Below are 27,792 nucleotides of genomic sequence, written 5' to 3' on the forward strand. Positions count from 1 at the left end.
AATCTAGAATGCTAAGTGTAAAGAAATATAACTTTTCTGCCATTAGTCACATCACCTTCCAAATGTTCCCTTTGCATCTACTGAGCACGTACAACACTCCACACTTACAGAGAAAACTGAGGCCAAATGACTGCTTACCTTAAATCTGTCAACAGAAACAGATGCCTCAGACAGAGACTTCACTGAGAACGGAGTTACTTTGAGAGCAAAAGTCATTGAGTTAAAGACAGTGACTACTGTGAATGCCTAGAAACAAGACAAGAAAAATAATCACACTTGAATGCAATATTCTAACAGCTCCAGCCTTCTAAAACCCAAAATGGCACAGCAGCAAGTCAAAACCATAGAAAAGGCCCAGTTCAAGAACAGCCATTTAAATATTAAACATATTCGCAAAACAAATCTACCCAACTCCTTCTCTAGTGCTTTCAACAGACCATGACAGACCTGTTCTGTTTGTAGATCTAACAAATGCAGCAGCCAGCAAATTCTGCGTTAACCTACTAGTGAAGGCACAAATTCAAATCCTATTTTTAGACATTTGTGTTGTTTGCATCCAAGCACACTGCAAAACAAACATCCAGTAATCCCCAATGGCCCATCCAAACAGGAGGACTTATTTACATTCAGCCCAAAACCTGTTCTGAGGCAGGTCAGGACAAAAGAGCACTGAGAGCCTTTTGTGCAAGACATAAGACTCCACCTGCTGCTGTCACAGCCGTCAGATACTCACTTCTGTGAACAAAGATACAGCCTGGCCACATGGGCACAGCCACATAAGAAATGGCTCAGCAGAAAAGCTACAGAAGCAAAAGCACAAAGAAATGTCTAACAGTTTACCTGAGCTGCTGTAAGGTCATAGCCAAGGATCATATGGACAGAAAAGGTCACCACACTGGCAATGACAACAACAATGGGAGCCACTCCCACAGTGATGCTCTGGAAGTAGCCTGCACGCTCCAAGATTTTGCGTTCCTCCTCACGAATTTCTAGAAATACAAATAGAGGCACCACATTTGAGCTGTGATTAGGGGGTACATACACCAAACAGACAGTACCATAGCACTATATATAAACAGTAAGAAGCCTAATTCTACACTTTAGTGTTTATCACACTATAAACATTCTCATAGAAAAAGTAATTATAGAAGAGGAAAATATAATGGTCTGTAATTATACAAATATAAGGATTTAATTTTTTTTAAAATAGAGCAGCCAGCACATTTATTAAATTATAAAAGGAAAATTGAAAAACTTAAGCTTAATGTCATGCCACAAACATCATTACACTAGAAGGTGAAATTTTAGAAGCAGGTCTGTTTGTTCAACCCATTGTGAATAACACAGATGAGCCTGAAGAATGACAGTGTTCTTAAACTGCTCATCCATCAGCACCTACAGCACAAAGTCAGCATGCACAGGCTACAAAGCAGCAAAGGAGACATTTACAGACTGTGGGAACTCACTTTGAACATTCTGAGAAAATGGTTTGACCCAGGCATACATTTTAATGAATTTAATGTAATTAAGAACTTCATTCATCTTTTGCACACGTTCATCTGTTGTTGCTACGCATTTTCTTCTGAAATAAGCTGTGAGGCGTGACACAAACATCTGAAACAAAAGACAACACAATGAAACATTAATGGCAACTCAGAAAAAGCAAGTACATTCAATTCCTAATTACCAGAGGAAATTAATTTTTAATCTGAAAAGGGGAATCAGGGATAAGGCCAGGTAACTGCTATTCTAAGATAAAACTCAGGCTGAAATCATTCATTTCCTCCTGTCCCATTTGCACCAAGCACCAGACTCGTAAGAGCAAATTTCAACAAAAATTTGAAAGAATAAAGGTGTGCACTTTTACCAATATTGAATAGTACCAGTTCAGGTAAAGTTTCTGAAGCACAAACTTAACCTAAAGACACACAAAGTTGACCCCCACTTTAGCCAGCCTTTTAACCTGATTCTGTAAGGCAAATCAGGACTTTGCCCAGTCAGATAATTTTCTAGTCTATGCCAGTGCTATGAAGGTAGTAAAAGAGTTTTTCACATTTTTCCTAAAATAATCTAAAACCAGAAAGTTGTTTGATATGCTTTAAAAAATCTGCTACTCCTACATACATCCCATTCCTGGTCTGAAATTCAAATCCAACACAATACTTCAGGAAGTTTTATCTCCTTTCCTTTCTTCATACACGTGCAAACTCTTTTGAAGCCCCCAATCAATAAAGAAGGACTGCTGGAAAGAACTGGAAAACATGTTCAAACTCCACTCCTCATTCCCCTCTAAAATGCAACTCCCACTACATATAATCCTTACTTTTGGCCAGATAAATTGGACCACAGTGAACCTCACAGTATTCAGCCTCCATGGTTTATAAGACGTGTATTATGAATACAAATCTTCAGCAGTCTTGCAGACATTTTATAGGCGAGAAGATTTTGGCTTGAACTAGTCTATTTCACAGCTCAGCAGAAGTACCTCATCAAGAACAAGCTGTGCCAGATGTGGTGTTTTTCAACATCTTGCATTGAGTCAAGAAATCAAGAACACTTCTTATGCAACACTGAGCTCCCATACACAAGCTGGAGGCCTCATATCTTTTTCCAACATCAACCATGAGCACCTGAATATTCTGCAGTTTCATTTAGATATGACTGTTAGTCTCAGACAAATCCATCAGCTTTCCTATCCTCGTTTTCTAATTCTATCACTTTGAGCTTCCTGATTCCATATTTGTTTCATACACCGTCTTGTAACTGCCTTCAAGAAAGTGCAATGCCAAACTGGCTAAATCTAGCACATTTCAACACTTAATTCAGAACTATACATTTGTCTGACCTAAGAAAAATGAAGCAAGTCTTAACTCTCTCCAACTCACCATTGCTGGGTAGAAGAGGATGAAGACAGCAGATCCCAAGAAGCCTGTTGGACCCAGAATAATCACATTATAAACCATGCCCAAGATGGCCACAATAGGGCCCCCAGCCAACAAACTGCCAACTGCTGCAGCTTCAAACATCCTCTGACCATCATTGGAGCAAACATTTATGAGCTGAAAAACAGAACAGATAATTTCGACTTAAGTCACAGCTCATTCTCAAAGGAATATAATACACATCCCTAAAACATTGCCATTTCCAAACCAAGGCTGCAGCTTACCTCTCCAAGAGACTTCTCCTTGATATTCTTCAGCTTGAGAATTTTCTTAAACGCCATTGTCAGGACAGCCCCACGCAGTCTGACCCCCGTGCGATAATTCAATGCCCAGGTTAGTGCCAGGGACCACGATCGCACCACTTCCGTCATAAAGATGCCAAAAACTAAAAACAAGCTGTACTGCAGGTTGGACTCACTCTGCTGGGTATACTCCAAGAGGTGTTTCACAACGAATGCCTACAGGAAGAAATGCAAGCTTGCATGAACATCCCATCATCCCAGAAGACCACACAACAACTTTATGTTAAGTTAGAAATAAGTAGGCTACTTTGCTTTTAAAAGAGCCATTTGAAATAGAAAGCATCTTCTTTCCAGAAGTAAAAGGTGTCAATACAAGAAGTACTGTAACACAAGCCCTGCTGAGAGCCAAGCACTGAGTCAAATTTAGTAAGTAAAGAGAGTTTAATTTGGAACCATATTCCTCGCAGCACGCTCCTAATCCTCCGTATCTTCTAACTTAACATAAATGTGTCAGTTAGCTGAAAGCAATGCATTATCATATAGAAGAGTTTTAAAATATAGTCACTACTTATACATCTGCACACATTAAGAAACATTCCTTTAAGTGACATTAAGACCTTTTTTATCTTTGGTTTGCTTCAAACGTGCTTATTTGATAAAAAGGAACAATGTACCTACAGTTGTAGAGGGGAAGAGTGAGAAGGACATTTGCAAAACATTCCTGGAAATAAACATCAGCAGTTTAATAGTAAAGAAAAAAACAAGCAGAAAGCACAAGGTACGCAATACCACAAATCATTGGGGATAGGGGAGAAAAAAAAAAAAAAAGAGACAAAAAAATTAACTGTTCAATCCCTCCCCATACCCTCTTCCCCCAAGAACATAAACACTTTACCTCAGGAATCACATTTCAAGCATCACCTGCAGAAAGAGGACAGCCCCCAGAACCACCAAATCCCAACTCCAGCTTTTTGTGGTCCAGTGGCACAATACAACATCGTATAATTCACAACCACCAGCATTAAATATTATTAACTGCGAAACAATAGGCTTTTATTTGAAATGAAGTGTCATCTTAAACGGTAACATCTCAAAAACACTATACAACAAGTAGACCATGGTATAAACATACAATCTGCACATACAACATAATTATAAAGGGCTAATATCTAACAGTCAGTCTTAGCTTCTAACAAATTAGATTTAAATCTATACACAAAATTATAAAGATACAAAAACAGAATAGTATTTGTTCACGGAGTCCAAAAGAAGTCAAACTTGAAGGTACCAACAGAGGAGGCTTCTGAGGCTGCACAAATTCTGAAATCTGGTTTCAAAAGTATCCTACAGTAAGGCTTCACAGACAGCAAAAGACTTCCTAGAGAGCTTTTCAACAAATGATGTTTTAAGATACTGGTGCTTTCGATATACTAATACAGAGTAGAGAATTACCTCTGCCCACAAGAAAAATCAACAAAAAAATCTGAGACCAAAGAAAATATTTGAGAAGCCTTTCACATCATAGTCCGTTGAAGTCCTCTTGGCTAAACCATGTTCTGCAAGCAGGAGTTCTGTATAGTTTGAAGAGAGGAAAAAACAAAACCCCACAACTCCACCAAAGGTTTTGATAGCTACAGCCCAGCACCAAATTAAAAAAAAAAAAAAAAAAAAAAGGAGATCAAATCATCTGTTCAGAGGAAAATAATTCTGCACATCAGAACCAAGGAAACATGCTGTAAATAATTTTGTTCTTTTTCACAGATGTGAATTAAAGCCAGATGTCCATCAGATTATAGAATGGCCACTGAGAAAATTTACATACCGATCACTGAACAAATGTGAGGAGCTCACATTCACAGATCTATTGCATTCCAACTTTCTCCTGATTTGATTTAATTTTACATCCACTGTTTGGATCACAACTGCATACAGTTGGTCTGCAGTTACTGTGGAGATTACCAACTTCTTTTTCCAGTATTCAATCCAACATATGCAACTGAGTCACTGAGCAATTGGGGTGTAAATCCCCCTTTTTCCTCACGAGCTGTAACTCAGCATGGTCGCAGACTGCAAGCATTTTCTCACACACCACAGCATTGCTGAAAGTCTCCAAGAGAGGATGTATAAAGATAGCAGATGTTTCCTGGGGTCTCATTCCTCCCAAAACGTTAGTGCAATTTTGCAGCACTATTTTATAGATTCAGCATCTCCCATGATGGAATAGAAACCAGTTTACATTATACCCCAATTTATTTTTGTTCCAGAAGAAAGAAAAGAGGAAACAGTAGATTAAAGAATTTTGAAAAGGGAGGGGAAAAAAGTCACAGAAAAATAACATTTACATCTGAACAAGTACTATTCAAATTCATATTAGTTTAATGAAAAGAATCCAGCATAAAGTTATTTACAAAAAGAAACATTACAGCATATAAACTAAGCTAAGGAGAGAAAGAGCTCCTGTGGCTATTACCGCAGTGGTTGGTACAAGCTGCTTGGCTGTCTTAAGCATTCCCATGGAATAAACATTACCTTACCTTTGCTCTTGGCGGTGGCTCTGGCCAGCAGGAATGCCTCATCCTGACGCAGAAAACAGCCATCCTGAAAATGCTGAAGAACAGCTTCTGTCACTGGTCCCACTGCAGTGCCGGCATCCCTGCTGCAGCCAGCGCGCCACAGCACGGGGCAGGCTGCAGCTGGAGCCAACAGGGAAACTGGAAAACTTACCTCCCATAGCTTACCACTCCCCCCTCCAGTAACTGACCAAACTGTCAAGCTGTGCTCCAATAAAATAGCAAGTTTTCCCATCTCCCAAATGGGAAGAATAGCTCTGAACAGTAGCAAAGAGGTACATTGTTCAGACCTGGAGTTAAACCGATTACATTCAGCAATCAAGAAACCTCTTTGTTCCTCCATCAGAACTTGGAAATTTTGGTAGCTGATCAAATAGTAGCAAGTATTTATTGGAGATAAATAATATATCACCTATAGTAGTACATTCTGATGGTTATTACAAGGCACTCTGACACATGCAGCTGACTCACCAGGTTATAAGTTCAGATTCTGTGCCAGATGCAAAATGTATCAAAATAAAAAAGAGGAAGACCCTTGAAGGATCTGATACCGAAAAATAAAAACCACCCAAAGCTAAAGAGTCCACACAGGAAGTCTGGAACAACGTCTTTCCAGTTATAACCATCACAATGCTCAATTGCAAAGCCACAGCCATTTGCTGGCCTTTCAAGACCATAGATATTCAATTAAAAATTTTGAAGTATAATATAGTGTTTAACTCCACTTTTATAATTTTGATGAGGGCAAGTGCTTTTCCTGATCTCCCTTCTCACCTTCAGGTGACTGAAAGGGCGTAACAATACAAGAAAGCACTAATACTTTTGAGGAGACAGCATAGGCATATCCCTGAGGCATGCCATTTTTACAAACAGGGAGGAGGGATGGTAAAGACTTATTTTCATGCCAAATGGTGGAACCAGAAGTGAATTGGGCCTTATTCAGAAACATGAATAAGGTTGTCTGTAAATGGGCAACTGCCTACAGATAATTTTAAGTTACCCATATCAAGCATCAAATGCAGCAGTAGCCCCCAGCATAATCAAGCTGGTTTGTTTTCTTCTTTCCCCTCTGACTCTCTCTCATTCAGCAGTTTGGCTGAGACAAATTGAGACCATTACGCTACAGAAATTAGGGGTAACCCTGCTATAAGTTCTCTGCTAAAGATAAAAGCAGCTCCTCAAGCCCTGTAGTGAAACAATGACAGAAGCTCTTCTTGGGAAAAGCTAGTGCTGTTAAAACCTTAATCATAATTTACTGTTAATTACAAAAGTATGTTCATGTATTTTTTAATAAAGACAACTATAAAATAGTACAAAGAAAAACAATACCACAGAAACATTCATTATAATTCATATTACATGAAACAAGGCAAACTTTAAGACTTAAACAGAACATCATTTTTTGATAAGACATTTAAAAGCAGGAAAACATTTTAAAAAGACATTTCACCTAACAGTGCACCCAAGTGTACTTACCCAAGAAATGAACCTCCAGCTTACCAGCACACTGAAACGTGTACTACTAGCAGTAATACTGCTCCTACTCCTCAAGGGAAATGTGTAGAGAATAAATTTAGTCAAAGTTTCAACTTTAAATCTGCACAGCATGTGCAACAAACACGTGACAAAAGAATGGTGTGAATGTCAAGTCCCATGTTGTTATCTTCAATACGACCCTTAGCAACAAACAGCAGCCGTTCATTAGGCAACAAGATTTTCTAACACTTCTACCTGAAACCTGTCTGGCCATTCTCTGTAGGATCAGTAAAGACTATGCCCACAGACTTCTTGAGACCTGCTCATGTTAGTTTTTAAGCAGTGCTCTCAGAATTGTTTCTTGGTCCGCTTCTTGAAGACTGTTATTAATGCCAATAATTTAAGATTAGGGTTTTATCAGACTGAATTTTATTCCAAGATAAATTTACAGAATTTCAAAGAGAAAAACAATTAGAAGACCTGCACATAAAAATCTTATGAAAAAAGCAAGTTATGCAGTTAGGGAAGAACTTTAGACTATACTCAAAACCAAAGAGAAAAACCAAAAAGTCCATTTCCTCCAGGATACCTAAACTCCCCCTCCCTTCTCCAAGAACTTGCCTGGGTATTCAGCAACTGATCCATCAGCTGTAGGAATCCTATCTTGGATTATTGAATTGCTCTTGAATTTTACCCCAAAATTTCTAGCTAGTCAAAATGTTTAAGTGATTCTGCAATGAAACCTTAAGATTTTACAATTGGCCATGAGATGGAGCCCTCTGGGGTTGTTAAAAAAAGGATGGATATTACTTACTGGTCCACTGAAACCCGCGAGCTGCGTGACCATCAGAGACACTATGGAAAGGATGAGCCTGGTGCGGCAGAAAACCCACACAACCCTCCGGAGAGAAGCATCATCAGGCCCATTTTCTTTCAGTTCTTCTTGCCACAATCTTTCCAACCTAATAAAAACAGAAGATTTATGACATTTATTCATGTAATCAATTTTTCACCATAAGAGAAGGTACAGTCTCATAGGTACTTCTTAAAACTCTAAGTGCTTCCTAGCTCAGAACAACAAAAAATATTAAGAGAAACAAATACATTCTGTATGGTAAAGAGAAATATCTGTGTAGTGTTCTATTCCATAGGACAGAGGGATGAAAAACACAATGCTTTTTCTTTGCCTGAAGCCTCTTTGGCAATCTTAATATACTGACAGTCTTTCTCTGCTGAACTGACTGAAGAGCTGCAGAGTCAAAACCTGAAGAAATTCTCATTAACCACAGAAGGTAAGCTTGATCAGAAGATCTGATCCACATTCAGATCACCTTGCTACTGACAGTACTATTTCTCATTTAAGCTCAAGACTTTTTTCACTGCAGCCTGGAGAAAAAAATTGTTTTAATAAAAAAACAGGTTAAAGACATGTAAAATCAGAATAATTGCAAGACACTCCTAAAAATATAATCCCCTAATTTCACAGAACTCAACAAGGCTACAGAAACTGCGCTGCATGAGAAAGTCAACCCTGAAAGATGAAAGTAAATTCTACCATTCTGAGAAAGGCAAAACAAAATGTCAGTGTTGCTCTTCTAGGGCTATACCATTGACACCATATATAGACACTAAACCATTGCCTATACACTAACATGCAATAAATGGAAACAAGAAAATAACAAACTAGATGTCTTTACCTTCTGCAGTTGACATCTGAAGACTCATGCCTTGATAAAGACCACACATCATCCATAAACAATTCCCCTTTCTTGTATGCTCTGTGGGCCAAAGGAGTGAGCCAGGAGAAGGTCATGGAGGAAAAAAGCCCAGCATTATCAACCGGGTGCTGGTGTCTAAAAGAATTAAAAAGAAAAAATCACAAACAAATGAAAAAGGAAACAGGAAATGTAAATCTTTAAGAAAAACAAAGCCTCCTCTCATTGGAAGCACTCAGAGTACCAAATGGTCCATGCCAGCCACACTTGCTAAACAAATTCTGATGTTTCCAGTACCAGTCAGACCTACATCTGCAATTGTGCTTTGTCACTGGTTTGAAAAGCAAATGCTGTATCAGTTCCGTGGTAACCTAAAGACGTACTTGGAAGTGGTCCGTATGGGTTTCAGTGCATTCAGACCATGGTGGTATTTGCCTTTGTGATGCTCTTCATCCAGCATTCTCAGCTGGGAATGCACAGAGATGTCCAGTGGCAGGCCCTCTGCCCGAGCTGCTGCTTCCAAGGCATCCTGGCATTCAATCTGCTTTTACAAAAAGACAACAGATTCAGACTTCAAAACTACATTTGAAGTCCATGACTCCCATCTCCAGCAATTTTGCACCTCTTCTGCAAATTATTGTGCAACAATCACAGTCATTTCAATGTCTCAAAGCACAGGCTTCATCCTGGCAGCAAAGCTACGGAAGGCACAGGTTCAAGATCTGTGTTAGATTGCTGCATTTGTAAAACAAATTAGTACTAGTGTTGCACCTGTGCATTCAAAGGATAAATGGATGGACCAGACTAATCCTGCCACAGGAAATAAGATAGAGAAAAATTACAACAAAGTACCTACTACATCAGTTCAGGAAATCAATGACTGGCTTATGCAGTGAAATTAAGACATATTCTTTATGAATTTACACCTTCTTAGTATAATTTAGATATTCTTATCCACAGAAAATACAAAGTATTTTCAAAATTCTACTGAAGTCCCTTCCTCAAAAACACTTTAGACTAAATCAAAAAAACCAAACATGCACTAAGCAGAATTGTACTTACTTTTATCATGTTTCCTATTTTTCCTCTTTTTCCCTAATCTAAATGGAACAAAATTGACAATTTTCTCTGCTCCCAGGCACAGTTTCTCAATGGCTCAGCAACTTTGGTAACAGACACCTACTTTAAAGGCAAACCTTATCTCAGGGAGGGTTTCCACAACCCCAGTGAAAGGCAGACTGAAATGCTAATCCAAGAGGAGAAACAAGAGTGATACAGGATAGTCAAAATGTTGCAGAGTTTAAACAAATCTTTTGAGAAGCAGCCAGATGTTGGCTGCAACACTACAGCAAAACTACATGAGGAGATGAGCCTGTTACCTGTACTGGCAGAGGGCTCTTGACTGGTTCTGCTAATTTGATGTGTCATTTATTGCAGGACCATGTTACCTGCTTGTATTCTAGTTTATTGCAACTGAGCTACTTTGTAGAAGAAAAAAAAAACTGATTTAAAAATCTTCCTGAAGGTCTTAAAGATACTATGATTCTACCTTTATTAGTTGACTTATCAGAGAGAAGCTAGCTTGTTTCCTTGAAAAGAAACAACTGTAATGCATTGTAGCCTCCAACAAACAGTAAACGCCAACACTTGCTTCCTGACTTCCAAGTCCTGTAATTGTTTTTGGAAATGTCACCATTTATCGTGGTCTTTGTCTGCCCTATGTTAACATGTAATAGTATAGCACACTAAGACACTGTTTCCACCCATGAGAAGGATGAGAACAGGAAACTGAAAAAGACATAAATCTGTTCCTTAATTACTTAACCAAAGTACTTAAATAGTGCCTAAGCATGTTGTCAATAATCTATGGTTCTATCTCAAAAAACTTATTTGCAAAGCTATCACCTAAAGCTATAGTAACAAAAGACAGCCAAATAACACAAAAACAAAAGAACATTAAAACCTTATGACACTTGGAGTGACTCAAAACCACAGTACTTGAAAACTGAAAAAGACTTCTCACTCAATTTATATTAAATTATTGACTCACAAAGGCAACACTGCCTTACTAAACCTATGCAAATCAGCATTAATAAGGGACCTGTCATAATCATCCTAAAGGAGTTCTGGACCACTTCTTTTCTGGATAGAGCCGAGGAATTCTTAACTGGTTTGTTGTGTTACCCTCACAAGAGGCCCAGGGCAGATCTGCCCAAAATCTTGTTGCTGATAACACACTTGTTTCTAAGTGATGCCATAAGCTAGTTGTATAAACATTGCTTTTCAGAGCACACAAAAAAGCGCCTATAAGTAAAAAAGTCTTCCAAAACAGAAAACACTATGTCAATAAGCATAAAAATAGGTTTTCACCCACTTAGAAACAAGAATAGCTTCTGCAAGGGGTTTAGGCAGTCCAAAGATAATATTCATAAACAATCACTGAAAAATAATTAAACTCTCCAGAGCTGCTCAAGAGTTCTCTCCGCAAATGTGAAAAAGCCGCATTGATAAAGATGAGGGCCCTGCCTTTGAAAGGCCTTTATAATGTTTTGCCATAGAGACAAATACAACCACAAACCCCTCACTGAGAGCACTGCTCATCTCCATCTTGATGAGATTGACAAAATCCTACATGTAAGACTGTCAAGAAACAAATACATCATACCACTGTACAATTAAGTTCTAAGAACAACTCTACAGTTCTGCATAGTTCTCTGAAGATCAGAAGACCTTCAAAGCAGAGTTTATCAAGAAGTGAGGCTCCTAGAGCTGTTCTACAATGCTCTTCAGGAACAAACAACTGAAGTAAGAAAACCAAAACAACCCCAACACTTAATTTAGGTTTCTGATTAGTTTTTCTGATTGCCTGCATGTGTGCACAGTTTTCTTGGAAACCAATACCTTCAGTCGTTACTAATACGCTACAACAGGCTCCAGCTCTGCTATTGAAATAAATGTCCAATAAACATAAAAAATAAATTAAAATACACTTTTTCTAATTCATCAACTTATTAATATGCCAAAACAAGCAATTAAATGAGTGATACAACATGGTACTGATAACTCCAAAGGAATGCTTACAGAAACAAAACAAGTCTAAATCAGATATTGCTAACTGGAAGAGAGATTCATTCAGACATTTATTGAGAAACAGCAGATGACTAATCAGCACCAACAAAAGGCCAAAATAACAATGAAGATTTGTTATAAAAGACACAAAGGATAAAGCAGAAAGCATTACCATAACACTTTAAAAAACCCTAGTGTTTGCATCCTTTTTGAACACCAGACTATGCCCCTTGTCACTTCAGTTCAAAAAGGGCATGATACTTAAATTTACTTCCCTTGAGCAGCAATAACAATGGGGCTTGGAATAGCATAAACTTAAGATTTTTTTCAGCTGGATTGATCAAAGGAATAAAGGTACAGGTATTTGAGCAGTCCATAAAACCTGAAGAAAGAGAACTAGAGAATGACTACCAACTGTTCTTATAACAAAAGAGCAAGGCACACAAATTTAGAAGTTTCTATCATAGGATACTGTAAGGTTCAAACGCATAAATGGACTAAACACTGGAGAAATAAACTCACACAGGATAAGCATATCATGGCTTGCTGAAAACATGACAGAGGGCAAGAACAATCATTGTTCAGCATCTTGTTAAAATCTGGTAAACACCAAATAAATTTTCTGCAACCATAGGCATCTCCTAACAGAGCATAACAGCGCTGCACGCCACATGCCATGAAGCTCTGACACACCCGAGTACAGGCTGATACAATTCAACAGATGACTATAAGAATTAACAAATAAGAAAACAGTTAAACTTTTACTCTTTGGCCCAATGCCCAAGAGTGGAGTGAGCACCAAGGAAGCATCACTGCACACATGATCTTCCTTCATGGGTAGGTCACAGAGGGGCAGAGAAAAAGAAGCACAGTTGGTGCTGCCACCACAGAGCACACCTACCCCATCTGACTTTCTACAGCTTAGGAAAACAACAGAACCATACAAGCACCTTCTGGCATGAATTCCTCATCAAAAAACTGGTTACAGCAATGGTAAGCACATAAGGTAATGAGAGAGTCAGAAAGATTGCATGGTTGGCTAAAGACATATGACAAAGCCCAAGTGAGGAGAGGAAAATGAGTGGTTTAGGGGCAAGGAGAAACTATTTGCTCATTAAATTACCAAATCCACAATCTAAGGTAATGAAAACGCAGGAAATTTAGAAGCCAAGCTGCAAAGCTGTCATATACACATTACGTCAGAAGTTCCATAGAAAGTAAGAATGGTATGAGGAAACTTGCTCAGAAAGGCAAGCAAACTCAATTATGTAAACTTGCACTCTTCTGAAAACGTGCTAAGCAGGCAATATGGGCATCTGAGGATGGGGAACAGGTAAAGAGAAACAAAATAGCTGTCATGTAGGTGGGAAGGAAAAAGCCATCCAGGGAGATTTTATCCTTTCACAGAGTCCTATAACAATCTCCTGTTTAACAGAAGGTAGCAATTATTGGTTTGACAACTGTAACATCACAACTGCAAAACCAGACAAGACCGGTGGCAAAGCAAAACAGATCTTTCCATCCCTTACTCATTTTGCAGAGGAAGAATCTGATGTGTGCATACAACCCAAACCCCACCAAACAGCTTCATCCCTTCTTCTGTAAGGCAGAAGATCTTCCAAGGCTCAGATCACAGCAGGGAAGAAGCTCCATCTCTTCTGGTCCTACCAGCAGCTGACAGGAAATTAGAACAGACCTACAACTACTTTTTTACTAATTCTTGCAGCTGATATAGAACACTAAAGCTACTGTGGTTGACTTATTACTATAAAGTAAAATTGTTTAAGTTGTAAAGGTCTCTGAGCTGGCAATACTGCAGAACACAACTCCTACCTCTTGTATTTAGCAGCCACAGCTCAGCAAGCTTCCTCATGCCTTTAAAGTTCTCAGCAAGGAGAGGCAAATGGGAAACCTAGAGACCAGAACAGCAGAGCTCAGGACTAGGTGGGTATGTGATGAGAAAGAATTATATCATCACGAGTTCTGCTTAAAGCATTTGCCATATTACAACTCCAGGATGAAGAGCAATTTTAAAATATTTAAGACTTTCTTAAAATATTGGTGTTGCAAAACAAGATTAGTTATTAGCTTGTATGGGCTAGGGAAGGGAAGAAAAGAACCAACTGTTCCATTTAGCTTAAGCACAACTGAAATAAAACAAGTTTAGGAAAATATTCTCTGGAATTGTAATTACATTCTTCTTCCCAGAAATTCCTCTGGGCTCAAGAACACTCCCAATAGAAAGGAGTAAGGGGTATATACACAGCTTCTGCAGGTACCATAGGCAACCCCTAAAGCACTGTTGTCCAGACTGCAAGTCATCAAACCCCAGAGCATCTGGAAATCAAATAGGTTTGCAGGTCCAAACATTGTCAAGTCTGCAGCTGCTTGGTGAAGCAGCAAGCACACTATGAACTTTATAGTGTACTAAGACAATTCTTTTCTCCTTTCACTGGATTTAATGCAGTACACATTCTATAAAAATATTAACAAGGGGATCTGCAGCATTAGGCTCCCAGCCTTTTCTGTAGCTAGGATACTTTATAATACCCTGCCTGATTAAAACATGAGCCTATTTAAGACTACTTTGGTGTATCATCCACCCATACCAGCTGTCTCCCTGATGCTGAGGCAACAAGGAGCAGGCACTGGGCTAGAGCAGAGACAGTGGGTGTCAGGAAGGAGACACTGATCCTTTAGGCACCTGCACACACTCATTGCAAAGTACAGACAGCACAGCAGAATTCACACAGCACCAAGGTGAGACCATCAGACAGTGTCAGATGCCTAGAAATTATGGTTACAACTTCCATAATAGAACCAGAACAAGAAGTCAGAGACTCCATTTTCTTCAACCTCCTGAAAAAGGGGGTATAAATAAAACCTCATGTCTCTGCTGCCTTTCCAGCATTTGCTACCTGAAAGAACAGCTCTTCACAGCACCAAACACATAGTCAAATGCAGGAATAAGTACAGCTGTGCCATATTTCTCTTAAAAGATACAAATTAACTGTTCAGAAACATGCTCTGATTTACCACAACAGTTCAGAGATGGAAAAGCTTGAAGTCTACTTTAACAGAGTTACATGCAACTTGATTACACCAGATCTGCTGTTTACTTTTCTGGCCAGGATTAGCAGAAGTTGTATTAACACCACAGTCATGGTTTCAAAGCTAGCCTGAGTTTATGCATCCTCAGATAAAAGCAGAAGCCTCCCGATAGTGCTTGGTACTGATACCAAGGCTCTGCAGCCATACAAAGGCAGGGTATGTACATCTGGTAAGTCTGAGTATTTTAGTCACATATATTGAGCACTTTCACTTGAGGCACATGAAGTCCTTGGTGAGAACAGGTATATATCAGCTTCTTACAGGAATATTTCTTATTTTACCTTGCCCTTGAATTCTGGCCAGCATCAGCTTTGAGGTGATATGTTCTCAACTCTTTCCTAGCAAATCCATTTATTCCTGCAATCCAAGAAATACAGAGTTTGGCATGAAGTGCTTATTTTAGGATTTTGCAACTGTAGCTGCTATGAATGCACCTGATAAGCAGCTGTCCATGTGCTTAGGCTTGTGCTATCCATGAATCCCTGTCTTTTGTTTTGCATTAAAACCAGTATTCATGATCTTGTAAGCAAGCATTCTAGGATTCATCCAAAACCAAGGCTTGGGTTAAAAAAACTTAAGTACATTGACCATCCAGCACTGGAGCACCATAGCTCATGCACAGTGACAGCAGACTCCTGTGGAATTGGAAATAACTAGATTTAGAATTGACACCCTCCATGCCTCTGCCTAAAAAGATGAGAAACCCAACTCCTTACTAAGCAGATCAACCTAGCATAGCACAGGCTGAGAATTTGGCTCCTGCCTTGAGCAAGGTAAGCTCTGCTCTCCTGAACCACCCCAATACCCTACCATATGCTGGGGGTGTTCTTCAGTAACAATCTTTATTCAGGCCATGCCTAAGCCAGGTCACAATAGAAGCTGCACATGTGAATGTTGTTCAACACTTGGAGCATCCAGAGAGGCTTTGACCTTAAGCTCTTATTGAGTGGAATCACCAACGAGTGACAGCAGAAGCCTTGACACCACAGCATTTATCAAGGCTAATAAAACAATCTTGTATTGAACTCACCTTCCTGCACCAACACATCTTTCCAAAAGCAAACAGTAAACTAGGAAATGCAAACTAAACATCTCAGGGCTCTAAACATGTTGACTTCAAAATTCATTAACCTTCATCTTCAAAAACAACTGAAACACAGATTTTGTTTGTGGAACATCTTGTTTGCCATCTGCACAACTGACTGACTACTCCTTATCACTAGGATACAAATTTTCAAAAACTAATAACCATCTCAATATCCCAAGACATCAGAACCCCCTGCATATATATGATTTTAAGTTGCTTCAAGCTAAGCTCACCAATATTTTGGGATAGATGCAGTAAATATTTCTGGAAACACTTATAGCTATACATTGAATTTCTGAAAGAGCCATAAAGCAGAGTGTCTGCAACACTAATACAGAACACCACAATGGAAAAGATACTGCAAGATTTCCTTCACTAATAGCTAATCTACTCCCTACACATTTCTGATCATGAGCAGGCTGACTTAGAAATTGGCTCTGAACAAAGGAACAGCAACTCACAGTAGCCAAAAACAATACCAGCATGTGGTCAGATCTGAGGTTTTATAATGTGGCTAAGACTTGGAAAGAAGATGGCTGTGCACTAAGGAAGGCAGTCAAGTTCCAATGGAAGCTGTGAATTACCCAGAATATTGATGCTCCTCTAGAAAACATCTCTGCCCAGTCACAGACCTCACCTTTTTGTTCCTCTTGTTAAGTGGAAGGCTTCTCTGATATCATAAAACCCTCTCCAAGTGTCAGATAATATTTCAGATTTGATACATGACTGTCTGTGGATATGCTCCTTTCTCAGATAGTGATATGTACATGTAGGCATGGAGGACAAGGTAGAGATACCCCTTCTTTGGTGTGGTTAGAGGGTCATCCTAAAGCATACACCAACAAACAATTCTAGGATCTTCTATCAAGTGATTCTTGACAGAATCACTTGATTCTGTGATTACTGTGTCAGTGACTGCTTTACTAGCAGAGGTTCAATGGTAAAACAACAAAACATGATTATAACCAATATATTCAGTTCTTTGCAGATATAACGGAATTAATGCATCTTCAGAAAGCACCACAAATGTTTGCTTCTGCACCTAGTCTAGTTGTATTCAAAGTTCTCAAAGATAATAAAACTGCTGCAAAAAAAACAGATTTTAAAATTTTGCTTTCATTTGATTTGAAAAAGTAAAAAAGTGTTTGGAAAAATACAGACGCATCCAGCAGCTCCAGCTACAAATAACACTTTACAGTTAAGCTGTCTAGGACTGCTCTAAGCATGGAGTGCACAAGCAGAAGTACCCAGGCTACACTCACACCCCTATTTTTAACCTGTTGTTCAGTTGACTCAGACACTCAGATGTTTCAGAGAGGTTGAGGCTGAATTGATCTATTTAAATACTCAGTGATAAATCACTTCAAAGCTATCAGTGCTTGAAGGATTTACATCAATTCCAGCAAGTTCTGATCACATTCCCTGCTGTCTTGGGCAAAAGATGTCAGAAACAAACCTGAAAAACAAGAGATCAAGGTAAGGACAGGAATATTAGTAGGGCTTCTGATAGCTAAAGTTAGCAACACATTTCCTGCATGTTTGAAGTGATCTCTACAGTTCCCCTGGCTGGTGCCTTGAAATGTAACAATTTGCACTTGAGATTCACCACAGATGCAGTCATTATCCTTCAGCAGCAAGAACTTAATCCTGAACAGTACATTCCAGCCAGAACCAACTACAGCTTGGAGTACAATTTGTAAATAAGTGCTGTAGCATCGTTAACGTGGGAAGTCAAATTCCAAGAATTGAGTTCTCATAAGCTCTGCATACTGTAGGAGCAGCTTGTTCTCATATCCTCCTCTCATGTAATTGTAATGGGGTATGGAAGCAAAATTCATTGCCTGCTATTCCATCAAACAAACACAAAATCTACATTTGAGACAAACCAATTCCAAAAGCATTTCAAAAATAATTTATTTCTCTTCATCTGTCATTTTAAAGCAGATTTCATAGACAGTGGAGTCTGTCCTCCCCAGGATACATTGCTTCCATGAGAAAAACTACAAACAATTACTTCAGCTGCAAGTTGAAGGGCACAGGCACATTCTGAGAACAAAAAGTCCTAAAGGTCTAAGTACAAATAAACATTTCAAAACATCCCTTAATTATTACTCACTGGTCATGCAACAGCTTTTATAAATGAAGACCACTCACTGTAGTGCCAGGCAGCAAGTGCACCTACAAGTTCTCCAGCAGAGGCATGTCCCCACACACAATAAGCCCAATTAGTACAGTACTATGCAGAGAGAACATGTAGTTAAGACTCTGTTCTGTAAGCTACATTAAGGTCTCCAAAGACTTAAAAATCAATTGTTATCAGAACACACTGCAGACACTTATTCATGAGGTGAATATATGTATTCACAAGCTGAATAATTTTCTTCATGAATTTTAGTCCCAAAGTGCCTATTTCAAAGGTCCATATTTCTATAGCAACATTCCCATTAAGTACCAGGAAATGGTAGATTAGACCTACTTATATTGCAGAATTATTTCAATTATGATTCCAGGAAGCCTATTTGAAAAACTCCTGTCTTTCAGAGATGTGATCTTTCAAGCTGTGACCAAGCAGCATTTAAGCTTCCAAGGAAAGAATTGCAAGTTCTTTTTCACTATTGTCATGAACACACTTGTGGTAGTTTGAAACAGCATCCTTTCAGCAGGATATAAACACAAGAATGAAGGTTTCAGGACAGCAAATGGAAAGCTGAATATAACCTTTATACAATGCAAAGAAGAGACATACATAAAAGCTCTGGGATTTTGGCTCAATAGTAAAACAGGTCTTTCACCTATAAAGATCATGATCAGAAAATCAACTAGACTTGTCTGCTTCAAGTTCAGATGGATGCAGAAAATGCAGCAATATAGGCAACAACAAACCCCAATAAGTCATTATTTATCAGCCTAATGTTCTTGTAGCCCTGCCAGCAGCAGTCATCACCAGTTGCCATGAACCAGTGGCCCTCGACTACCATCCCCAGAGCGTAAAGGATTCTACCTCACCTTATAAGGTGTACCATGTTAGCAAGAAGTCTACCTCATGCAGTGAAAGTCTGCTGCAAAACAGCCTTAAACTTGTATTCCACAAAGATCTGAAGTTAGTGATAAAATAACAGCCTACATCTGCTTGCAGCTTGTTCCTGGCAATACAGATCATGCTTACAGCTTAGTCATGTTCTGGTCAATCTAATTCAAATCCTGAGCCAGATTTTCTACAAGAAATTTGAGAGTCACAACATCTCTACTGATGGTACACTGGACTCTGTTGTCCAAGTGACAGAGTTGCACTACAGCTTATCCTTCTATCTGAACTGCTGTGGTCCTACCTTTTCTCATCACATCAGCCCTCTGTTGTGTTCTGTCACCAGCTGGGCCGAGTCAATTTAGGCATCTAACCCAATCCACTTCCCATAAAAGATACAGTAGCAAAGGACAGAGTTCCTTCTTTTCCCCTGAAACACCATTTTCTTCACAGCTTCTACCATTTTCTTACATGCAGAGGGAAAGTGCTTAACCAAACAGACAAAGCTCAGCCTTATGAAAGGGAAGTCTTTGCTCTTCCCTAAGCCAAGTGCATTGCTGAAACCAGAGCTTGTTTCAACTAGAAAGGGAGAAACTTGGTACACAAACATGAATGTCTAACTTAGATAAGGTGTTATGAATACCGCTCCTTTTACTTAACCTTAGTATCCTGCAAGCAAGCAGGATTTAATCTCACTGACATGTAGCAACAAATTCAGAGTTGCTTGTGTCTGTGGATTATATACACCTGGTCTGCAAGGCTAGCCAAACAAAAATGGCACCAATGTCTGAGCTAGAAATTAGCACAACCTTGGCATACTGAACAAGATAACTACCAAGTGGGCATCCTATCGGAACCAGGAGACTCCATTAGCAAAACAAGTTCACTCTTCTAACTCAAAGAGAACAAACAAGATAAAATTCAATGTATGAACTTCTCTTACATCAGTAACCACAAGTTTACAGAACTCCTGTTTTGCAACCAATTATCTGTGTGTACTACCCTGTAGTCATAGGCAGCATATCAAATGGTAGGGGTAGAAGGGTAAAAAAGACCAGCAACAGAGTTAAGCTGACCTGAAGCTGCCTCAGAGTTAGAGATTTTTATGCCAGGCTGTACAGACATGCAGAATTTGGCTTACTTTCAGTCTGTACAAAAGAAAAAAAAAGTAAAAAAAAAAGAAAAAAAAAAAAGTACCTACAAATATGCTGGTTTCATGACTTCATTTAATTAAAAATTTACAGGTAAGATAAAAACTGTTTCCTTTAAAAGTTAAACCCTGATTAGATGATGCAGACCAAAAGAGAGATAACATGCAATGATTACTGCTGAACTCCACTGCCACTGGTCAGGAAACAGAGCTGCCCACCAATGGCATCACTGTTGTCAGCAGTATTTTAACAGAGCAGACTTTCTACTGCACAGGGCAGGGTCAGTGGCAAGCCCGTGACATCAACATCATAAAAGCCGTTAAAAATCCGCACCATGACTCCGGAGCGCTCTCGGTTCCGCATCAGTGCCTGCTCGAATGCAATCAGACACCACCTTGCTGGAACACCGTCAGCAGCACTGTGCTGAGTCATGGAGCCTGTGGGGACACTGGAGCTGCAGGGCCTGCACTCAGCTGCTGCAGAGCTGAGCTTTCCAATCCCAAAACTCAGCAGTGCAGCACTGGGAAACCCTCAAACCCACTGAAATAGGGGAAGGAAATACAGAGTATCTCAGCATCTACTATAACACAGCAAAGATTAAGCCTTCTTAGAGGTCTTTACAATTCCTTCATACAAATACAGCCAGTTCCCTTATTTCCAACCCTCTCACAGGCAATCTATGTGGAATGACCAGCAGCACATCATTGCAAAAATCAGACAGAAGCACTATTAACTTTGTCTTCAGAAAAAATTTACAGTGTATATGCATATGTATACCAATCCTTGGAGTATTTCAGAAAAGGTCAAGAACAGGATATGCAAGAAAATATTAGCTGCTTTGAATGCTAGCACTAGAATATCTTTAACCTTCTTCAGCTGGCAAGGGTTATTAGTTTCTGACCATATCTTTCACCAGCGTGGGTGTTTCCATTTCTCTGAGCCTTTTTTCCTTATGGCACTTGGTAGTAAATGCACTCTTCCCAGTGAAAACAAGCTCTAAAAATTAGAAGCTCTGAATAATGACAGGCTAGCTCTAAGCCAGTGGTTATTTCAAGACCCAGCTCTCAAAATAAACTAGAATTATGACAATACCTCACCATGTTAAATAAACAGATGTTCAAGAAAGTGTTCAATAATAATTGCTTTCATCTGAGGGGAAAAGTAAAGTCATGCTACTAGAGCAAGCTAGACATCTGTTTTAGAAAATTAACCCTTGAAACAACCATGGCATGATTAAGAGTTTTTTCAGCTGCCAACACTGAATGGTGCACGATTTGTACTGAGGGCTCCACTGTTCTTGCTTGGTTGTATTGATTCTCTAATACACAAAGGTTTAAAAAATTTCCTTGATTCACATCAATAGCTGAATACTAGAAAAAGCTTTATTACTGAAAAGCCACATTTAAAAGTGAAAAATGCTTAATAGGTGCTGAGACCTGTTACCAAAATAGCTACAGCACCCCTTGGAACGACCTCTTCCACACAATAGGTAATACTCATTATTGACCTTCAATGCAGCAAATCTATATACAGCTGGCACAGCAAAAAGGCTGCTGCATGCAATTTAATAAGCATAAAGACTGAAAAATAAACTATGAAAAAGAAACTGACCTTAAGTTTAGAATGCTGAAAATTAGACTCTTCCTGCTCTTCATGCTGTACCGAGTCAGCTCTCTCCCTCACACTTCTATACCCAGGACTGGGTATAATGTACTCTTTTCCTATGTCGATGTCTTTCATCTTCTGTAAACGCCAGGGTTTACACGTGTATTTTCACCTCAAGTATCTGAAAAATAATTAAATTCCCCTTCATTATGTGCCATGCCCAATACACCAGTTACTTTTAGTCACCTGTTTTTAAAGTTAATTTTCAAAATCAATAAGCAATTGTAAATGAGTTCTATTACAACAGGGCTGTAAATAACATGGCTTTTGAAGTCCACATAAGACTAACTTCTCATGAACTAGTTTAAACATACCCTGAGGTAATCAATGAGTACAATGATCCTCAATGCACTAGAGTGCTGTCATAGTTCCTCCCTTAGATCTCAAATACAATTATGCAATCTGACAGATTGAAGTAATAGCTACAGCATTTAGCCAAAACCCTGAGAAACTTGATTAGGAAGACCAAATCCCCAAAATCTTTCGTAAAGAGTCTGAAATTGCATATATCCAATAATTTATCAGCACAAAGTTTTGCAAAACCAACCTCTCTGGAGAGATCACTTCAGAAAATTAGTCAGTTGAAACACCCTGGAGAAAACTATCTCCCTTCTCTATAGCATTGCTCACTTACTCCATAGGCTTGAGCTATAATTAAGTGCAGACATGCACAGGAATGAGTCACACCTTCAGTGCTGCAGGTTTCCACTCAGTCTATCAAACTGCACTGAAAGGTCAGAAGGAGAACCAGAGCCTGGAAGACAAAATTCACTCCTCTCTGTGAGACTGTTTTTTATAACTCAGTTCTATCGCATTCTGCCACCCGCCTGCAACTAAGGCGATGGGAGAAGCCTGGTTGCGCTACGCTGGTCAGACTGCACCAGCAGCTCCGCCGGGGTGCGCGGGGCTGCACGGCTCCGCCACTGCAGCATCGCCGCCGAGGGCACCGGGGGCTGGGGATGCTGCGCCCGCGGGCTCCGCGTCCCTCCCGCGGCAGGGATGCGGGACAGTCCCCTCGGCCGGACACCCTCAGCAGCCCGGGCGAGCATGCCCTCCGCTCTTCCCCGGCCTCCCCGCGTCTCTGCCGCACTGCCGCAAACACGGGAGCCGCCCCGCCCAGGGACAGGTGCCCCGGCTGCAGCCGAGGCGGGACGGAGCGCGGCGGGAGCGGGCACCGCGCAGCCCCTTCACCGGGGGCGAGGTGAGGAGGCTGCTCGGCCGGGCTCCTGACAGGAGAGGGGACAGCAAAGCCGCCTCCTCACCACACCAAGGTCTGCCCGTCCCCGGTACCAGCCGCACTCACCTCCGCCCGCCGACAGCCCCGCCGCAGCTTCCCCGCTCCGCGGCCGCGAACCCAAACAACGCCGCTTATAGCGGTTCCGGCGTCCCCACTGCGCCTGCGGACGGGCGCTGCGGCGGCCGCTCCTTCCTGGTGCCCCATGGGAGATGTAGTTCGCTCCTCAGACTGGGCGCTCACTGGCTGCTGACAGTGAACTACGTTTCCCTCAAGGCCCCGCGCGGGCCAGCTCCGTTTGGCCGCGCCCCCGTCCCGCCGCGCCCCGCCCCGTCCCGCCGCCGCTGCCGCAGCGTGGGGGGTCTGGAACGTTCGCCGCCCGCCGGGGCGGCCCCGCGGCACCGCGCCTCTCCGCTCCTCACCGCTCGCGAGGGCGGCAGCGCGGTGCAATGCAACGCAGTGCAGTGCAGTGTAACGCAGTACCGTGCTGAGCTGTGCCGTACCGGGCGGTACAGTGCAGTGCGGGAAGGACGGGTCCTTCCACCGAGCCAGTGCCGGTGGGAAGAATTGGGGTCCGCTCTGTTCGGACAGCGCACGCAGAGAGCCGAAGGGCTGGCTCGGTGCTGGAGAGGGCGAGGGGTGTCTCGGTTCCCTCCCGGCAGCGCGGGCTGCCGCAGGGCGCTGCCCGGTTTGCGGAGGCGGAGCGGCCGCCGGTGTGGCGGCCGGAGCCGGCAGCCGCGGCCTCGGTGTCCGCCGCTCCCGGCCGGGCCGCGGCTCGCAGCAGCCTGTCACTCGCTGCCGGTTATCTGCAGCCCCTCGGCCGGAGAAAGTGCGACATGCCCTTATCTGGGGCTTAACCTTGGCGGGGGCCGCGGTCAGTTCCGGCTCCTGTTGCCCCGGCAGCCTCTGCCGCAGGCCTGCGACGCGCTTCCCAAGGAGCCGGGCATGATTCCCTTGCCAAGCCCCGGCTGTGCCCTTCGAGCTCCCTCAGACCACCTGAAGGGACGCGGCTTTCACAGCCAAGCTTTGCCGGCTGAAAGGGATGGAAGCTGCGGCTGTGTGTCCCCGTGTGGTGGTGGCTGAGGGCCAGCAATCCTGCTTCCCCAAAAGAGTGTGACACAGGGTGTCCAGCCCCCGCCTCAGGGGAGTCAGTGAAGGAGATGGACACAGCTGCGTTTCCTCTCACAAAAGGCTGTAAATATCCTTAACAAACCCTGAGCTGTAGCTTCTCCCCTGCTGCGTTTAAATACCCTGTCCTCAGCTGACATCCTCCTTCCACCAGCCAGATTTGGCTGATGTCTCATTTAAGTGGTTTATGTAACGAGTGCCTGTTTGTACCGTAGTCCTTGCTCTCCTGTCAGGAATCTTTGTGAGAGTCAGTTTGATAGAAATGCTGAAATGAACTCAGGTAAACAAGGGAGATGAGAACCTGGAAATAAAAGTGGACCAGAACATTCCCTCCAAGCCCACAAGCCAGAGGTAAAGGTAAAAAGTGTCACCATGCAAGTAACAGAGAATCCCTGTAGAGCTCCCTGATATACATGGTCACACATCCTGCAGATCTCTGACTCTATTTCTGGAAAAAAATTAGTATCAGCTCTATTGCAGGTGCTCTTAATATTTTGGGACAGGGGAACTGACAGGCAGACATACCTTGCCCAGATACAGGAGAAAAGAACAAATGTAACTGCTGTATTTTTCTGTCATCTCTTCCCCAGACAGGGGAATCATGCACAATCACAATCATGCAGTTTCAGACTCGACTGGCATTTTGTTGGGGAAGACACTCAAGGTGCATTTCATGTTTTATAAATGCTATGTCCCAGTAAAATGTGGATTTTAGGACAGAAGCCAGGAGGCAATTTACAGTAAATCCCTGAACAGTCATTAAACTGACCTTTGTTTGCACCAAACACTTTACATAGAGTGCTTTTTTTTTTTTACCCATTACTCTAAGAGGTAAGTAGATGTCCAGATACTGAGCTGTGTAGTTAAACAGCATAAACAGAAAGGACAAATAATGAATAATGGAGAAAATTAAGCTGTGTTAAAGCTTCAAGGTGAATCACTGGTATTTTTGGGTGTTGACCTGAAATTACTCCGAGTGTGAGCATGTCTTTGGGCCCTAGGCTGTGGAGGCAAACAGAGCTGCTTTTTGGAGGTGGCTGGCTGTTTTTTGAGCTGCTGACATGTTGAAGCCCAAAGGCTCTGCATCACATGCCCAATAAAGGAAGAAGAATATAAACTTTCATTATGCCAAAGTCATTACAAAATGAGTTCAGAAAGATGAGCAGAGGCTGTTGTTTAAGCCAAGGGAGCCAGAGCCCTGCCTACACTTGTTCTGTCCTCTATTTCTCCAATGCTGGAGGAGGTCTGAGAGTAAAAGGGAGGACATGAGTGCTAGTAGAAAACTGCTGGTAAGTAATGATGTGTACACTCAGACTAGCTCTGGGCAATGGGCTGGCAGTAGCATCAGGAGTGTTTTCACACCTGTGGTCCTACAAGTACATCCTCCCTGAGTACAATAGTGGGATGAAATGCTTAAGTAGGCATAACCCACTTTTTAGTGTGCCACAAGTCTCCTCCAGTGTTTGTTCTAAAGGCTATAAATGTACTGGTGCTACCAGCCAGAGGAGTTACATCTTTAGCTCCAGTGGCAGCAGCTAATGCTTTTAGTGCTGTGAGTCCTGGATTCATCCCTGAGGGATGGGAGCTCTTACATAAACAAGGCCTGCACAGTATTAAAACTTGCCCTGATTCAAGATCTGGGATTTGCTGTAATCAGACCTGACTGCAAAAGAAAAGCAGAGCCAGGCCAAAGAGCCAGCAACATCTTCAAAGCCAAGGCATGCAGACCAGGGCAAGTAGGCAACATCTGACAATTAGTTTTCTTAGAGGTGTCCAGGAGCTGCTCCCCTCCACCCCAAAACAACCATCAGCAGCAAACCTAAAGCAATGCTTAAAACAAACTGATTTGAGCCATTGGAGCAGAAAATGGAGCATATCCAGTTTGATCAGGAAAACCAAGGTTCAGTTTGTAAGAGTGTTGGCCTTTGTTCATCTGTCTCTCGTATTACATAGTCCCTGTAGGACCTGAGGACCTGCTTCTGGGGAATTGGAGCAGGCACTGCCCAGGTGAATAAACTGAGCTGAACCCTGGATGAAAACAGACTTCTCAGACGTCTGAGCTTGAGAAGCATGGCTGCACTCAGTGCTCAGGGTTTGGGTTCATATCATTGCAATTGAGACTAGCCATGCAAAACCCTGTTACACACAGGATTAGGAAGCAGAGAGTTTCTTATGTGCTGAAGGGATGCAAATGCCTGGTGAGCCCAGAAGACTCTGGCTGCAAAGGCTGGATGAGTGACTAATGGGATGGTGCAGTCAGTATTTTACTACTGGTAAAATACTGCAATGAGGCACTGAGATAAACAGCTTTTCTCTTTGCCCTGAAAGAAAAACTGTTCCCCAAAGAAGCAGCACTATGTGATTGGACTAATGTCCATGGAATTATGGAGAGTACCAGGAGGGTTGTTACGAGTGGAGAACTGTCACACCAGACTTGACACCCACACACTGCTTCCTTTCAGGTCTGTGGGCTTTGTGAGCTGTCTGGGGAACACAATATACTTTGGTCAGTGTGGATGGTCCTTGAGGAGGTGTCTTTGACAGAAATCTGGACACTGGGAAGACCAATTCTTCCCCCTCTCCCAAAACCCCTTTCCTATGTACCTCATACATAGAGGACATCAGGACATCACCTTCTTATCCTTCCCCACTGGGATCCTTGGTCCAGAGTGCTGACTCTTGCATTTTCAGCATGAGTTTCCTGAGTGTGTCCCTCCTGATGAGCATGCTGACAGTTGTTATGCTTGCTAGTGTTTTTCTACTCTCTTGCTGATCAGAGCTCTTAGCCATGAAGTGCAGAACTCACAGATTAATTGGACAGCTCAAGTAGAAGTCCCATGACCAAATTTAGCCTGTAGCATTGCAAACTGTAACAAGCCCAGAAATAGGGAGGTCTGAAGAGACTGCATTATCAGCTTGTTCATGATTCTCTATCCCTGTGCAGTGGCCAATCTTTTATTGTCATCATGTCCAAGTCTCCCTCCCACACACAGCCTGTTCAGGGCTTTGAGCTCCCAGAGCAGTCCAAAAAATTGCCCATTGCATTGCAACTACTTCACATCACTCTTCTGGAAAGTAATAACTTAGCCTCAGCTGGGCCACATGAGCCACCAATTCATGTGGGCAGCTTGGCAGATTGAAACAAGCTGCCCACATAGGTAGGTATATGTTGCCAACAACTGGAGGGCAAAGAGACATTGCAATTCATTTTCCTTTGTATCCTGTATCCACTTTCACAGTTCCAGAGGAAAGAAATTTTTTGTAGCAAAAGCATCAACAAGATCACTGAGGGTAGTCATTCTTAATCCATCATACTTAGGCCACAGAGTTAATTTCCCATTGTGGAGACAGGGAGGGGGGCAGAAGTCAACGTGGTA

At 41.7% G+C, this 27,792-nt stretch overlaps 1 protein-coding gene across 5 annotated transcripts in view; it reads right to left on the reverse strand.

Annotated features, from left to right (window-relative positions):
• ABCC5 (ATP binding cassette subfamily C member 5) overlaps window positions 1-23,481 on the reverse strand; it is a 44,985-nt gene extending 21,504 nt beyond the window's left edge. For 2 of the 5 annotated variants that reach the window (XM_021544184.3, XM_021544204.3), the window contains exons 1-10: window positions 23,357-23,481; window positions 22,000-22,174; window positions 9,329-9,489; window positions 8,928-9,083; window positions 8,045-8,192; window positions 3,167-3,400; window positions 2,886-3,059; window positions 1,467-1,614; window positions 841-989; window positions 139-246 (exon numbers count right to left, since the gene is read on the reverse strand). In XM_021544184.3, coding sequence (XP_021399859.1) covers window positions 139-246; window positions 841-989; window positions 1,467-1,614; window positions 2,886-3,059; window positions 3,167-3,400; window positions 8,045-8,192; window positions 8,928-9,083; window positions 9,329-9,489; window positions 22,000-22,128 — 1,407 coding nt within the window. In that variant the 5' untranslated portion in view covers window positions 22,129-22,174; window positions 23,357-23,481. Of the gene's footprint in view, window positions 1-138; window positions 247-840; window positions 990-1,466; window positions 1,615-2,885; window positions 3,060-3,166; window positions 3,401-8,044; window positions 8,193-8,927; window positions 9,084-9,328; window positions 9,490-21,999; window positions 22,175-22,740; window positions 22,808-23,356 lie in introns of all 5 variants that reach the window. The other 3 variants (XM_021544195.3, XM_077785708.1, XM_077785709.1) reach the window with 2 other exon arrangements.
• Window positions 23,482-27,792: the final 4,311 nt, after the last annotated feature.

The sequence above is a fragment of the Lonchura striata genome, chromosome 10, assembly GCF_046129695.1.
Source record: "Lonchura striata isolate bLonStr1 chromosome 10, bLonStr1.mat, whole genome shotgun sequence".
Taxonomy (NCBI): domain Eukaryota; kingdom Metazoa; phylum Chordata; class Aves; order Passeriformes; family Estrildidae; genus Lonchura; species Lonchura striata.